General features: G+C 35.4%; 1 protein-coding gene across 1 annotated transcript in view; it reads left to right on the top strand.

The window, feature by feature from the left end:
- LOC145679220 (protein lin-10-like) overlaps window positions 1-13,425 on the top strand; it is a 492,250-nt gene that overhangs the window by 462,946 nt on the left and 15,879 nt on the right. The window contains exons 11-12 of the mRNA XM_081749807.1: window positions 4,489-4,653; window positions 9,836-10,018. Coding sequence (XP_081605933.1) covers window positions 4,489-4,653; window positions 9,836-10,018 — 348 coding nt within the window. The remainder of the gene's footprint in view (window positions 1-4,488; window positions 4,654-9,835; window positions 10,019-13,425) is intronic.

Here is a 13,425-nt window from a genome sequence, read left to right on the forward strand (position 1 = left end):
AATAAGCCTGGAGAGATATGTATTGTAAATGGAATTTCATAGTTAGTGCCAAGGAATGATGTTGTATAGGATATTTCAAAATTCGTATTAGAACGTATGGGAGCTGATACTACTCACAAAAATAATCCAGAAATTATATTAAAGGAAAAGAGATATGGGCTTCATTTCTGAGTTATTTCCCTAGAAATTCTAGGTTTCTAACTTTAAAACCACATCTTTCGACAAATATTAATGATTTTAAATACAGCATTTAAACTACCTTTTAGTGGTACTTTGTAGGTACAGAACATAGGCTTTAGATGAAGACTATGCTCAGCGATTTTTTTTTGAAATCACCATGACTGTAAAAGTTCGGAAACAGCTGTCTGAAACAGGAGTGGCTAACCCACGGCACCTGGAAACGTCTTAAGTAGCACATATCTATATCTATCTATCTATCTATATATATATATATATATATATATATATATATATATAGAAGATTCACCCCTTGTTGATACATTCTTTCTTTCTTTTGTTGTATGATGCCGATCTAAGTCGACGGAAAGTCCTTACAGTTAATTTTGCTTTCGCTTTGTTATAAGAACTTCTCAAGAAAACCTCAAGCTTTGCAATTTTCATCCCATTTTACCACCGGATCTATATGATATTGGGTTTATAATTTAACCTAGAATCCGAACCACATGAACTTCCATCGGAAATTAAACTTTCGGTGTCTTCCACTTTAAAGAAGAAAAGAGCTCAAAGCCAATTTAATGCTCATAAAACACAGTACCAGCCGGTGATTTTGTAGTACATCGCGAATCTCAATGCCATTTTTGCTGGTTTTCTTGATCGGAATCTACTACTTTTATGAAGCAGTTTGGTTGTCCTTATGACGCTGTGCGAACATAGCATTGCTTGACTTCGGCAATGTTAGGAGCGCGGCTAGAGCATCAGATGAAGAATTTTGTTGCATGTTCTTTAATCAAAAATAAAATCGATAAAAATTGTTATACATGTTTTTAAGAAGGGAGGAAGAAAATACGTTGAGTATCTCCTACAACTCTTTATGGAAATAGAGGCCACAATGTTGCAGTAAAGCATTCACATTTGACTCAGGTTTGCCTGTTTGCTGTACCATGTGAGCTTCACGGAGTGTTCAGACTTCGTGGTGTGAGTTTATTTGTAGACACATTCCCGTTTTTCTAACTTTATCGTGTCATCACATGTTTTGACCCGTTTATTTGCATGCATCATTATCTCTTTTAGCACGAACGGAATAATCGTGATATTCAGTTTTCATGTAATTTTATTTTTCTAGTGGAGAAATTTAAATACTTCGGTATTTTTCTACTGATTTTTTATGAAGTGGAGGATCGAGACCAATTATACACCAGAAAATAATGAAAATATTATAACACTACAATAAAGAATATCCAGTACGAGAACATTTGCTAAGCGCTTTATCAGAGAGGAAAGGAAAGAAGTAAAAAGAAAAGAAGAATAGAAGTAAAAAAAGATATCTATGAAGCGTTCAGTGAACACTTCCTCCGCAGTCCAATATGATATCCAACCGAACGTTTCATAAGCCAGTTGTATATTCGTCTGGTGAAGCATTTAGCGAAAATACTTATATTACTTCTTTAGTGTTATGAAATATAATATTTTCTTTATATATTTCGGTAAGCAGTTTGTTTCCCATGCCTGCATTGGAATTACTACGTATTTCGTTCGAACTATATAACTCAGCTTAATTAATGGGCAGAGTCTTGAAATTATAAAGTTGGAGGAAAAGGAATCCCCAAAAACACAGGAGAATGTATGTAGAGACAGGTTTAAAATACTACAACACGAACACAAATAGATATAAACTTGTTATAGAACTTTGGTAGATCCTAAGTCGGAGTGGAGGAAAGATTTTGGGTGTTGGATGGTAATTGTGCGTCACGTTCAGCAGCGAGGCTGTATGAGACGTAAACTCACAGCTTAACGTGGGATCCGATCCATATGGAACTGGAGAAAAGATATACATGTATTAAGAAAAGGGAAATCCTCGTAGACGTCAGATCTGGCTTTATGATGGATACTAGGATACCATTATTGTATATTGTGAGAGTGAATATCTTTTCCTCCCGTACCACATAAATTACACTGTTATTACTAAAATTATTACGGATATGTTATATAATATACTGTACAAATAACACTGTACAACAAATTTGAGATTATGTTCTCTCGACTAGTTGAAAACAGGTGATTTTAACCTAATTAGAGATGGTAAATCCATATGTGAAGTCCGTTTTCTCCTAATACGTACTATATTTTAAATATACATATATATATATTATTGTGCACTCAAATGACGTTTTGTTACACAGACATAGGGTAGGCATTTTGCGTATACAAACAAACTCTGCATATATTTTTACAGAAATGACCTTAAATATATATATAGATAGATGTCTTGTATCTATCTGAAGAAGTCTCTCTGATGATAGACCAGCAATGTTTAACAAGCATACTGCTGTTCCATCGTCCACTGAACAGTTCTTCAAATGTTGCAATGTCTTGGTGAAACCGTTTCTCATGTTCATTACTAACAGTCCCTAAATTTTATGGAAAGAAGTCCAAATGTGACATGAGCCATCCCATGGTTTGGAAGCAGAGCACCATATTACTGAAAATAGTTCTGTAATTTGCTGCTTTAGTATTACCAAGGAAATTAGAACACACTAACTTGAAAGATTGCCATGCTGCCTTTTCTATGTCCAATAGTGTAAATTCAAACTCACTATCTTGGTGCATGACAGGTTTTGTTTGTGGGCCAATGAATATGTCTTCATTTGTCGTCGCGTTAGTTAGGCTTGGGAATTTTGCCTTCAGGTGCTTGAAAGCTGGCTCATCTTGGTTTAATGCTAGACGAAGATATTCATCAAACTTTGTTTGATGCGTAATGTGGGAAGAAAAACATCTTCAAATTTCACGAGTTATTGTTGCGATAAGATCTTGATTCCTCGATCATATTCCTGTTGTGATGGCCATTTTCCGCACGTAATTAATTCTGTCCCTTTCACACAGAAAACAACAAAATTTGATCTACCGTTGTTGCATGCCTGTAAGAAATCCGATAACTTTAAGATCTCCATTGATTCACTTCTTGAGTGTATTATATTGAATGTACTGGAATATATCACACATTATCTCATATGTTTCCTTTGTATCAACAGCATACACCACTCCGTTGGGTGGATAAGCATTACCGATATTGAGTAGTACTGCCTTCAGACTTATCTTCCACGAATCAATAAACAGTCGCCATTCTGCTTTTGTATTAATGGCCAAACTTCTGAAATAAACCGTTAACATTGCTACAGAACACAGTTCCTCCAATCTCAGAATAAGATGAAAAGTTACTCTGTCGCATTCAAAACATGCTAATTTTGATTTTTTTTCCACCCCGGAAATCGAGAGCCCAATATTTCCGCTTTTGTTTTCGATAGATTAAAGTTCCGTACCAGATCATTTAACTCATCTTGTGTGGTGATAGTGATTGTGGCTCGAAGTCAACGTTCTCGTTGCCTGAACTTTCTTCTCCTACATCAAATGTACAATTTTCGAGAGCTTTCGGCACAGGTAGCTCTTCACTACGGGACACTGGGTGCCTTGTTGACTCCAAATTAGGATATTGGGTGTAATGTTTAAATTTTGAAAAGAGGCCCTTTACAACTATCAAACAAAAGTAAGAGTCACTTACATGAACTCTGGTCTCGCTCCAAACTATTGGTACCATTGGTTGGTAAATTTTAGCCAACTTCGCCTTCCTTGCATCCAGTTTTGCAAATTTCTGGAACAAGAATTGCAACAGATATGTGGTGCCCATCGCTTATCTTGATCTACTTGTCGGCATCCAAAATACTGTTCATATGCTTTTTTGACAACAGTGATAAGTCTGCTTCTTTGACTCTTCAACAATAGTTCACTGCATATATAATAAAATGAGTCAGAGTTATTCTTACACTGACTGGACATTCTGATACACTGAACAGTCTTTTCATACACACTTCACTGGCAGAAACCCAACACAAACATTAAAACTTAACAAACAGCTGAATTCCAAAGCACAACCTTCATGTTCCATAGCATAAAATAAACAGCAGCGCTTGTTTGTCAGTCATCCCAGTACGTTGATTGTTATGCAACTAATTTATCACTACATGATTCAGCAGAACGTTTCCTTTTATAACAATGATAAACTGATAGCGATATCTCACTCATCAAGCGCTGGAGAGAACTCTTCAAGCAAACTCACAATTGTTTCCTACATAATATATGTAATGTATAAATATATTTTTCGGGAAAACTGCACTACGATACGAAGAAACTAATCGCAGATTCATGTGTTACTTGCAAAAATACGTTAGAAAAACATATTTTAAAGCAAAGGACAAATTGTGTTATACAGTGTAATTAGTACTTTTTAATTAAAGATTGTTATTTACTTTCTAGGAAATAATGATGGACCATGCACTACGTACCATATCATACATTGCTGACATTGGAGACTTAGTAGTGTTGATGGCACGGCGAAGGTACGTTCCACAGGATGTTGAGGAGGCTCCAAAAATAAACAGAACTCCTAAAATGATATGCCATGTGTTTGAAAGTGAAGAGGTACGTATTTCCATATTCAGCATCACTTATATGTCTTATCTGAATGTTCTGTCTGGAGGCAAGTTCTAGCCCATTTATTTTCCATAGATCAGATCATTTAACGTTCGAGTAGGGTATGAACATATATGAAATGAAATTATTAAAAAAAAAAAAAAAAAAAAAGAACAAAATTGAGAAATAGCATTAGGGAGTTAAAAAAATATGTATAAAATGTAACATTAAGATAGTCTCTCAAAATTGTTTTGTTAGTTTTAAAGTAATGAAACTTGATCCTACGAATAGAAAAAATAAAACATCACAAAATAAATTTATCAAGACAAATAATAAACATAACTAACGTGGATTCCTGTTACCACGGCATGGCGCGTCCTCAGGTTGCAGATCGAGTAGAAGGCTCCTAGATACAGAAGTTAGCTGCGAAAATATTGAATAGGCAGTCGCGGAGAGACGACAAAGGGTGATCCTCCAGCTTGAGGGTTTGGCGTGAGGTCAACCACATCATCCGGGTGGGTGAAGGGGGGGGGGGGGGCTTGTTCAGAAAATTCACAGAAGCCTCGGACCAGAACTGACAACTTGGCACGACCTCAACAAAGTAAATGAACATGAAATTTGGAACATAGAATATAAGAAGTTTTTACAGAACAGACACGTTAAAATCCGTAACGAATGAATTAGAGAAATATAGGATGGACCTAGTAGGAGTTCAGGAAGTTAGATGGGAAGGGAAAGGAGCAGTGAAATTCGGAAATTTTATGTTCTTTTACGAGAAGGAAATCAAAATCACTAACTAGGAACAGGGTTTTTCGTTTACAAATGAAAAGTACCAGCAATTAAACGGGTTAACGCAGCATGATAAACCAGCGTTATACCAGCATGATAAACTTTCTTGTATTACTCTTAAAGGTCGGTGGTGTGATATTATTGTTTTAAATGTACATGCACCAACAGAAGATATGGATGACGATATAAAGGATAGTTTTTATGAAGAAGTAGAACGAATATTTGATCAGCTTGAGTGATATTGTATGAAAATTCTATTAGAGGATTTCAATGTAAATGTAGGACGAGAAGATATTTTCAAACTAATTATGGGGAATGGAAGTTGCATTAGGAAATAATGTCAACGGTATTTGACTCGTGAGCTTTGCAACATCCAAAAACCTTATAGTGAAGAGTACAAAATTCCTACATCGCGACGTTCATAAACATACTTGGACCACACCAGATGGAAAAACACATAATCAAATTGATCACATTTTAGTAGATAGAAAAGAAGAGTGTCTAGCATAATTGATGTTCGGTCGTTCAGAGGAACTGTGACACTGATCACTACCTGGTAGGAAAGATAATAAGAGAGAGATTATCGTTGAATAAAGGAAATATTCAACATCTGAAAACGGTGAGGTTTAGTGGAAAGAAACTGAAGAAGAGCTAGGCTAGAGGGAAACATAAGATTAGTGTCGAATAGATTCTCGGTTTTAGAAGGTTCCGAGTGCACTAGTGCTAAGAGTACTTGGGTTAAAATTAGGGATAGCATTAAAATTTCAGCAAAAGAAAAATTGGAGCACGCGAAAATACATAGAGATAAACCATAGTTCGACCGGAAATGCACTAAACGATCAGAGAAGAGAAAATAGGAAAAACTGCGTTGGTTACAAAATCCGAAATATATAACTGTACAAAATTTCGTTAACATCAGGCAGGAAACTCCCAAACTCGTAGACAAAAGAAATGTAATTTTTTGAAAGCTCAAATTAATGAACTTGAAAATAATAAAACCAAAACATTCGGGACGTGTATAAGAGCATCAATGAATTTAAGAAAGGTATCAACCCCGCGCTTGTATATTAAAGAAAGCCGACGGAACAGTTCTCACTGATACAGATAGCATCTTGAATAGATGAAAAGATTTCTTTAAAGATTTGCTTAACACGCAGCCAAAAACAAATGTTCGTGGGGAAAAAGAAATGCATACAATAGAACCGTATATTCCAGAGTCTAACCGAACAGAAGTAGAAATCGCTATAAAGAAATTAAAGAAATACAAATCTCCGGGTGTAGACGAAATGACGGCTGAGTTAATTTTAGCTGAAGGGGAAAGATTGTGGAACAAGATACAGAAACTTACCTGGAGCATTCTTCTTATTTAGAACAAAAAGAAATTGCCATAAGAGTGGAAAGAATAAATAGTTGTTTGAATTTACGAGAAAGGCAGCAGAACTGATTGTAATAATTATCGAGGCATCTCTCTTCTGTTAACATGCTATAAAATTCTCTCAAACGTTATATTAGCAAGATTGATCCCTTACTTAGATGAAATTATTAGAGATTATCAATGGGGATTTAAACGAAGTCAATCAACTATGGAACAGATATTTACCACTAAAAAAAAATCCACTAAAAGAAACGGGAATACAATACCCCAGTACATCTATTATTGATTTTAGAAAGGCCTACAACTCGGTTAGAAGGAAAACATTGTACGACATTCTACAGTATTTGGTATACGAAAAAAAGGTAGTTAGATATAAGATATGTTTAAATGAATCCCAAAGTGAAATCCGAGTAGGAAAATTCTTGTCCACGAGCTTTCACGTCGAAAATGAACCAAAAACAAAGAGATGTATTGTCGCAATTATTATTCAACTTCGTCTTGAAGTATGCTATAAGGAAAATAAAAAATAGCAACCAGGGCCTAGAGCTGAATAGTATTCACCAGGTTTTGGCATATACTTCTAATGTAAATCTGATAGGAGAACAATAGAGAGAACTGCAAAAGTCTTATTAAACGCTTGAAGGAACATGGGTTTAGAAGTAAATGCACAGGGTGTCTATCGGTCACGAAAGTCACGAAATCAGAAAGCGGTCATGAAAGTCAAGAAAAAGTCACGAAAGTTAGCTTTTGGGTCACGATTTTTTTTATCTGTACAAATATAAGTACAGACTGGAAAAATTTGTTCTATAAAACGTCAAAATTCACCACCAAAAATGCCTATGGTCAGCTTTAGACGCTACCAAATTGCAAGCAAAGCATGCTTCTATCGCATGCATGAAAATTCGGCCTAATTCGCACCCAAATTTGCTCTTGAGAATATTAAGAAATTTTATGGTCTGATAAAGAAAAGGTCACGAAATTTCATTTTGGAGTTTTAGTAGACTCCCTGATGCAGAGAAAACTAAAATCATGGAAGTTCACCGGGATTGTAATAGTGCAAATTATGGGGGCGTTAAAATATCAAATATGCTTTCGACAAATCAAATATCTATGATCAATATTAACAGGCCAAAATCATATCCATGAAGAAATTAAATGTCGACTGAAAGCAGAGAATCCGGGTTATTATTCTGTTCAAAATCTTTTGTTGTTGCGAATTCTGTTCAGGAATTTGGAGCATAAAATACATAAAACAATAATCACGTCTGTTTACTGTATGATTGCGAAACATGGTCGCTTATTCTGAGGAGAGAATGCAGATTGAAAGTATTTGAGAATAAAATCCTGAGACGAATATTCGGAACCAAAAGAAACGGGAATGGAGCATGGCGGAAACTTCATAACAAGGAATTGCATAATTTATACCGCTTACCAAACAGTGTTAGGGCATCAAGTCCGGGAGGCTCAGGTGGGTGGGTCAGGTAGCCAGAATGGAAGGACGCTTTCAAAGTTTTGACTGGAAATCCAATCGGAAAACTACCATTAGGAAGATCTAGGTGCAGATGGGAGGACAATATTAAGATGGATCTCGCAGAAGTAGGAATACAAAATAGAAACTGGATTCAGTTGGCTAAAGACAGAAGTCAATGGAGAGCTTTGGACCTCCGACTTTCATAGGCCATGGAGTTAATTAATCAGTTGATAATAAACATAACAGTCTCAGTAAAGTTTCTTTAGCCAACTCCATGGTGGTTATGAAAATGGTGGAAACACCTGAAGAAAATGCAACTTAACCTGATTTATGCGTCGTGAGAGCACCGTTAGCCTGCAGGACAGCTCTGATTCATCGTCGAATAGAAGCATAGAAGTTATGAATAGTTTCGAGTGGCACTCAGTTCCATCAGCGTGGATGGAGGAGGATATTTGCTGCAAATTCTGAACTCCAGGATTGAATACAAGTTTTTTTATAATCTTTAGATGTGGGGTTTGGGATTGGCAGAACAGGTAGTTTATCCCGATATTCATGAAACCCCGCATCAATACATCCAGTAGTGTGAATTGACATATTGTCATTGACATTGACAGAATAGCGTCCTGCCATACCCCGGCATACTAGGAAATTGCGGGCCACAGCATCACACAGTAACCGCCATGTTTCAGGGTAGGAAGGAGATAATTGAGAGCATAAGCTTCTTTCGGTGTCCGCCACTCATAAACACGGTCTGTTGTTGGAAATAAGACGAAAGAGGTCCCATTTTGTTCGCTCTAAAAGCTTATTGGCTGCAATTAACGATTTTGAATTGGAACCCTACCGTAGATGTTCAGGCTATGTAACTCGCGTCGGACTGTGATTGTCGCAATAGGCTTTTGCAGGTGCTGATTGAATTGCACAGCCACTTCTACCACCATCGTTGTACAGTCCTTGATGACAATCCTCTTCAACGCTCTGCGATCCTTATTGCGTAGACTTTTCTTCTTACTTTTCGCCGATATTGTTTTGCCATGAGTCCGTTATCACCTTGTACACTGTTCCTTGCGACACACCTAACCACCTTAGATACACTTGCACCAACTAACTGTGCACCCATATTTTTATGCTCAAAGAGGTCTCCCGTTTTATATCATCACCATCTGTCTGTTACAACACACGCGTCGGTTCTACTCCGCCTTACATACTACGGACGATCACCTAACACACCAATAACAATAACAATCATTGCCCACTCATCATATCAGTGTTATCACCTATACTCCATACCCAGTGTTATTCTCGTACACCTTACGTGTTGGTTACTACTGGTGTTTCTATTATATTTATAACCATATAGATATATATTTACAGTAAACGAAATACTTTTACTTTTGAAATTGGTATTCTTGTGACTATTCTGAATGCAACTGTTTTCCATATTTATGTGTACAGATTTGATACCTTTAGTATCACCATTATAACAAATTAACCTTTTGTTTACAAATACGGGAGAAGAATTAATGTTCATATCTAACAGAAGTTTTCTTTTCTAACAGGCGCAGTTCATAGCCCAATCTATAGGACAGGCATTCCAGGTAGCATATATGGAATTTTTGAAAGCTAACGGTATTGAAGATCATAGTTTTGTAAAGGAAATGGATTATCAAGAAGTACTTAATTCTCAGGAAATTTTCGGTGATGAATTACAGATGTTTGCGAAAAAGGAAATGCAAAAAGAGGCAAGTAGATAGTTTAGCTTATTTGTAAAACTGAACAGTATTGTTTAGTAGAGCTGGTTTTTATTTTACTGGCTGCATTTTAACAGATTATAGGACCTAAATTACGGAGACCATCCGTTTCTATCATGATAAAGAATGCGTTAATCTTGTAATATTTCTACTATTGGAAATAATATTTTTTCAAGGTTTAATTGTAAGAAAGATAAAATTAACATATAAGGATGTAAGAAGTGTTTCTGCTAACACAACTGTTCTCACAGAATGCTAGTCATTATCTGAGTCGTGAATTCGCCTTCTTACAATCCCGAGTTACTCCCATTAGAAATACAGTCTAATACAACTCAGTGTCAACAGCCTACAGCCATTCTCATATAACACTCTTATGCAAATGTATGAAAGTTTTATGTAACGGAGACAAGCAATCATTGTCAAATAAGTTTAGGATGTTTAATACGAAAATGAGAATGAAAAAGTGAAATTGTTCTTGTCTTGAAGTTAAATATGGAAAGAAGTCAAAACTCTTAGGATAATGGGAAATATATATATGTATTTTTGCAATTTCCATTACAGAGTTCGCAATATTGCCTATGGTCACAAATTCTTTACATTTTTCATAGCCACATATTTTATGCACAAACTTAATGCCACTTTGTTCAAAGGGAAATTAAAAATATACAAAAGTAGGGGGAAAAAAATGCTTCTAATCTTCTAATACGAAGAAATGTGGCAGTTTTTGGGATTTCAATGCTGGAGCTTTCAGTGTATTCACACGTTTGTTATGGTCATATACTAGAATTCGTACTAGTTTTTTGTGTACAAAAGTTATGCTACTTTATTGGGAGAAAAGTGGGAGAATTGACCAAAATTGTAAGGTTTCGTCATAAGATTAGAAACACTTCTGTTTTTACCCTATTTTCATAAAATTTCTGTTTTTTTTCTTTTTCTTTCTTTTTTTTTTCGAATAAAGTGGCATAACTGTATGTATGAAAACAGTACGAAGATTCTAGTATACGTCGCTACGTATAGAACTCGTAAACATAATGAGAGTTCCGTTAAGAAAAATATACTAATTTCCCTTTATTTTTGTTTCTCTCCTTCTCTGTCATTTTTCTAATTTAATTTCAAAACAAAGACCAGTCTCACTTTGTCTTTGTCGTTTCCTGTTCAGCATCCTAAAATTATCCAAAAATAACGCTGTGTTTAACAGTGTGATGGGAAATTAAGTACTGTTAGGGTTTTCAAGACGGAACTTGTAATGTGTTTACAAATTCTATTCATTTTTTTATTACCACGTATACTAAAACCTTCGTATTGTTTTATGTACAAATTTTATATCACTTTCTCGAGGGAAATGGGGAAAGTTTAGAAAAATATGGTAAAAAGAAATTTTTTCTAAATCTTTGTCGAAATCTGACAATTTTCGCAATTTTCCCATTTCCCTTCAAATACAATGCATAGAAACAGTACGAATGTTCTAGTATACGTAGCTATGACAAATGTATAGAATTTGTCAATACATTGAGAGGTTCCAGCATTGAAACCACAGAAATTGCCAGATTTCGTCATAGGTTTCAAAACGATTCCCTTCCCCCTCTCCTTCCCATTTTCTAAATTTTTCCTTTTCGCTGCGAATGAACTGGTATAAACTTAGTGAATAAACTTCGTCTTAGTATACCTGGCTATGAAAAACATGTACAGGGCCCATAATGGTCTGGTCTCTTGTAAATAGTTGAAAAGTAACCAAAAGCACACGAAAAAGTGACTAAAAAGTGACCAAAAGTACACGAAAATGTGACTAAAAAGTGACCAAAATATCATCATGCCCCTTTTTTCCTTTGTCAGTTTCTCCATCACCTCTCTTTGTTGTTTTGTTTCATCTTTTCTTCTTTATTTCTTCTTTTTGAGCTTCCTCCTTTCTTAGGTTTTCTAAGTATGCTTTGTAGTTACGGTAAGCAGACTTAGCAGCTGTAAGAAGCTTCTGAGTAAGTGGAACCAGTTCTGGCCTATTTCCGAATTTCTTCATCCCAGACATTATATTTAACTTAGCATTGAGAGTTCTCAAAGCCATGAAATATTCTAATTCATCACCTACTCTTAAGAAGAACATACAAGAAGCATAACACAAGACGAACATGATGAACCACACAAACACACACACACAACGTTGAGCGGAGCGTTAACTATTACGAGAGAAAACTAAAAGACTATTATGATAGAAGAAAGAATAGACACAGAAGGGTTCTCAACCCCACCTTGAGAGCTTAAGCATCCACCAACCATCCAATGGGTTTTAGAAAAAATAAAAGCTGTAGTGAGAATAAAGCTGACTGTTTCACATGTGGCAGCAAGTACTGAAGCTTTCAGGAGAGTAATAACTAACAAGCTTCTGCCTTTTTCCATTTATTTTTATATTTTTCTTAGAAAACTGCCAATGCAAAACATAAATCATACGAAAGTCACTTTACCTCCCAAAAAAAGTAACTTTTAATGACAAATTTGAAACAAACGTAACTTTTAGTGACCAACTTGAAAAAAAAAATACTTTTAGTTAAAAAAGTGACTCGCTATGAGCCCTGCATGTACAATTTGTCAGCAATATGGCACTTCCGTCATGAAAATCGCGAAAATACGCAAAGTTCCACTATCCTCGGGGTGTTTTCTCCCCTCCCCCCGCCTTTAAAAAAACTCGCTTTTCCATAGTCATTTTCATGTTCAGCACCGTAAAATTATACAAAAACTGCTTTCGTTTCCATTACATAATACTTTCTAAAATTTGTAGAACAATGTTATTGTTGGATTCCAACCCCATCCCCCCTCTTATCTGTAACTTTAAAATGACAACCAATCACATTTTCTAATTGTCATTTTTGTGTTCAGCACTGTAAAATTACCTAAAAGGGGCTGCTCATGTCTCCATTACAAAACTTGTGTTGAACAGATTAATTAAGTCCCGTTCTCATATAATTAAATAAATCAAAGCTGCTCTCGAAGATTGACTAAGTGGTTGTTATTTCCTTCAAATTGTGTACTAGATGATGTTGGTAGATTTGCTGTATATACAGGGAATTATTTTGTAGTATGTTAGCCCACAACTTATTAAAAAGAATTGGCTGTCACATTGTTTACTAACAATTGCTCTGCAACACTTCTCCTTTAATTCTTTTAATTATCCTCCAATCATTCATATCATATTTTTTATTTAACCTGAGAATCTTCTTAGACATCTATCTAAATGCTGTTTGCAGAAATCTCTTTACTCCACAACTTAATTACATAATAGAATATCCTAATTCCGATCTCACATTTATATATTTTACACCTATCTTAACTATTTTCACATTATCATATCACACATCAACTTCTAGAGATCTGCATATTACCTAATTACTTCGTGTATATATATATTA

Source organism: Thermobia domestica, chromosome 2 (assembly GCF_964235325.1).
Source record: "Thermobia domestica chromosome 2, izTheDome1.hap1.1, whole genome shotgun sequence".
Taxonomy (NCBI): Eukaryota; Metazoa; Arthropoda; class Insecta; order Zygentoma; family Lepismatidae; genus Thermobia; species Thermobia domestica.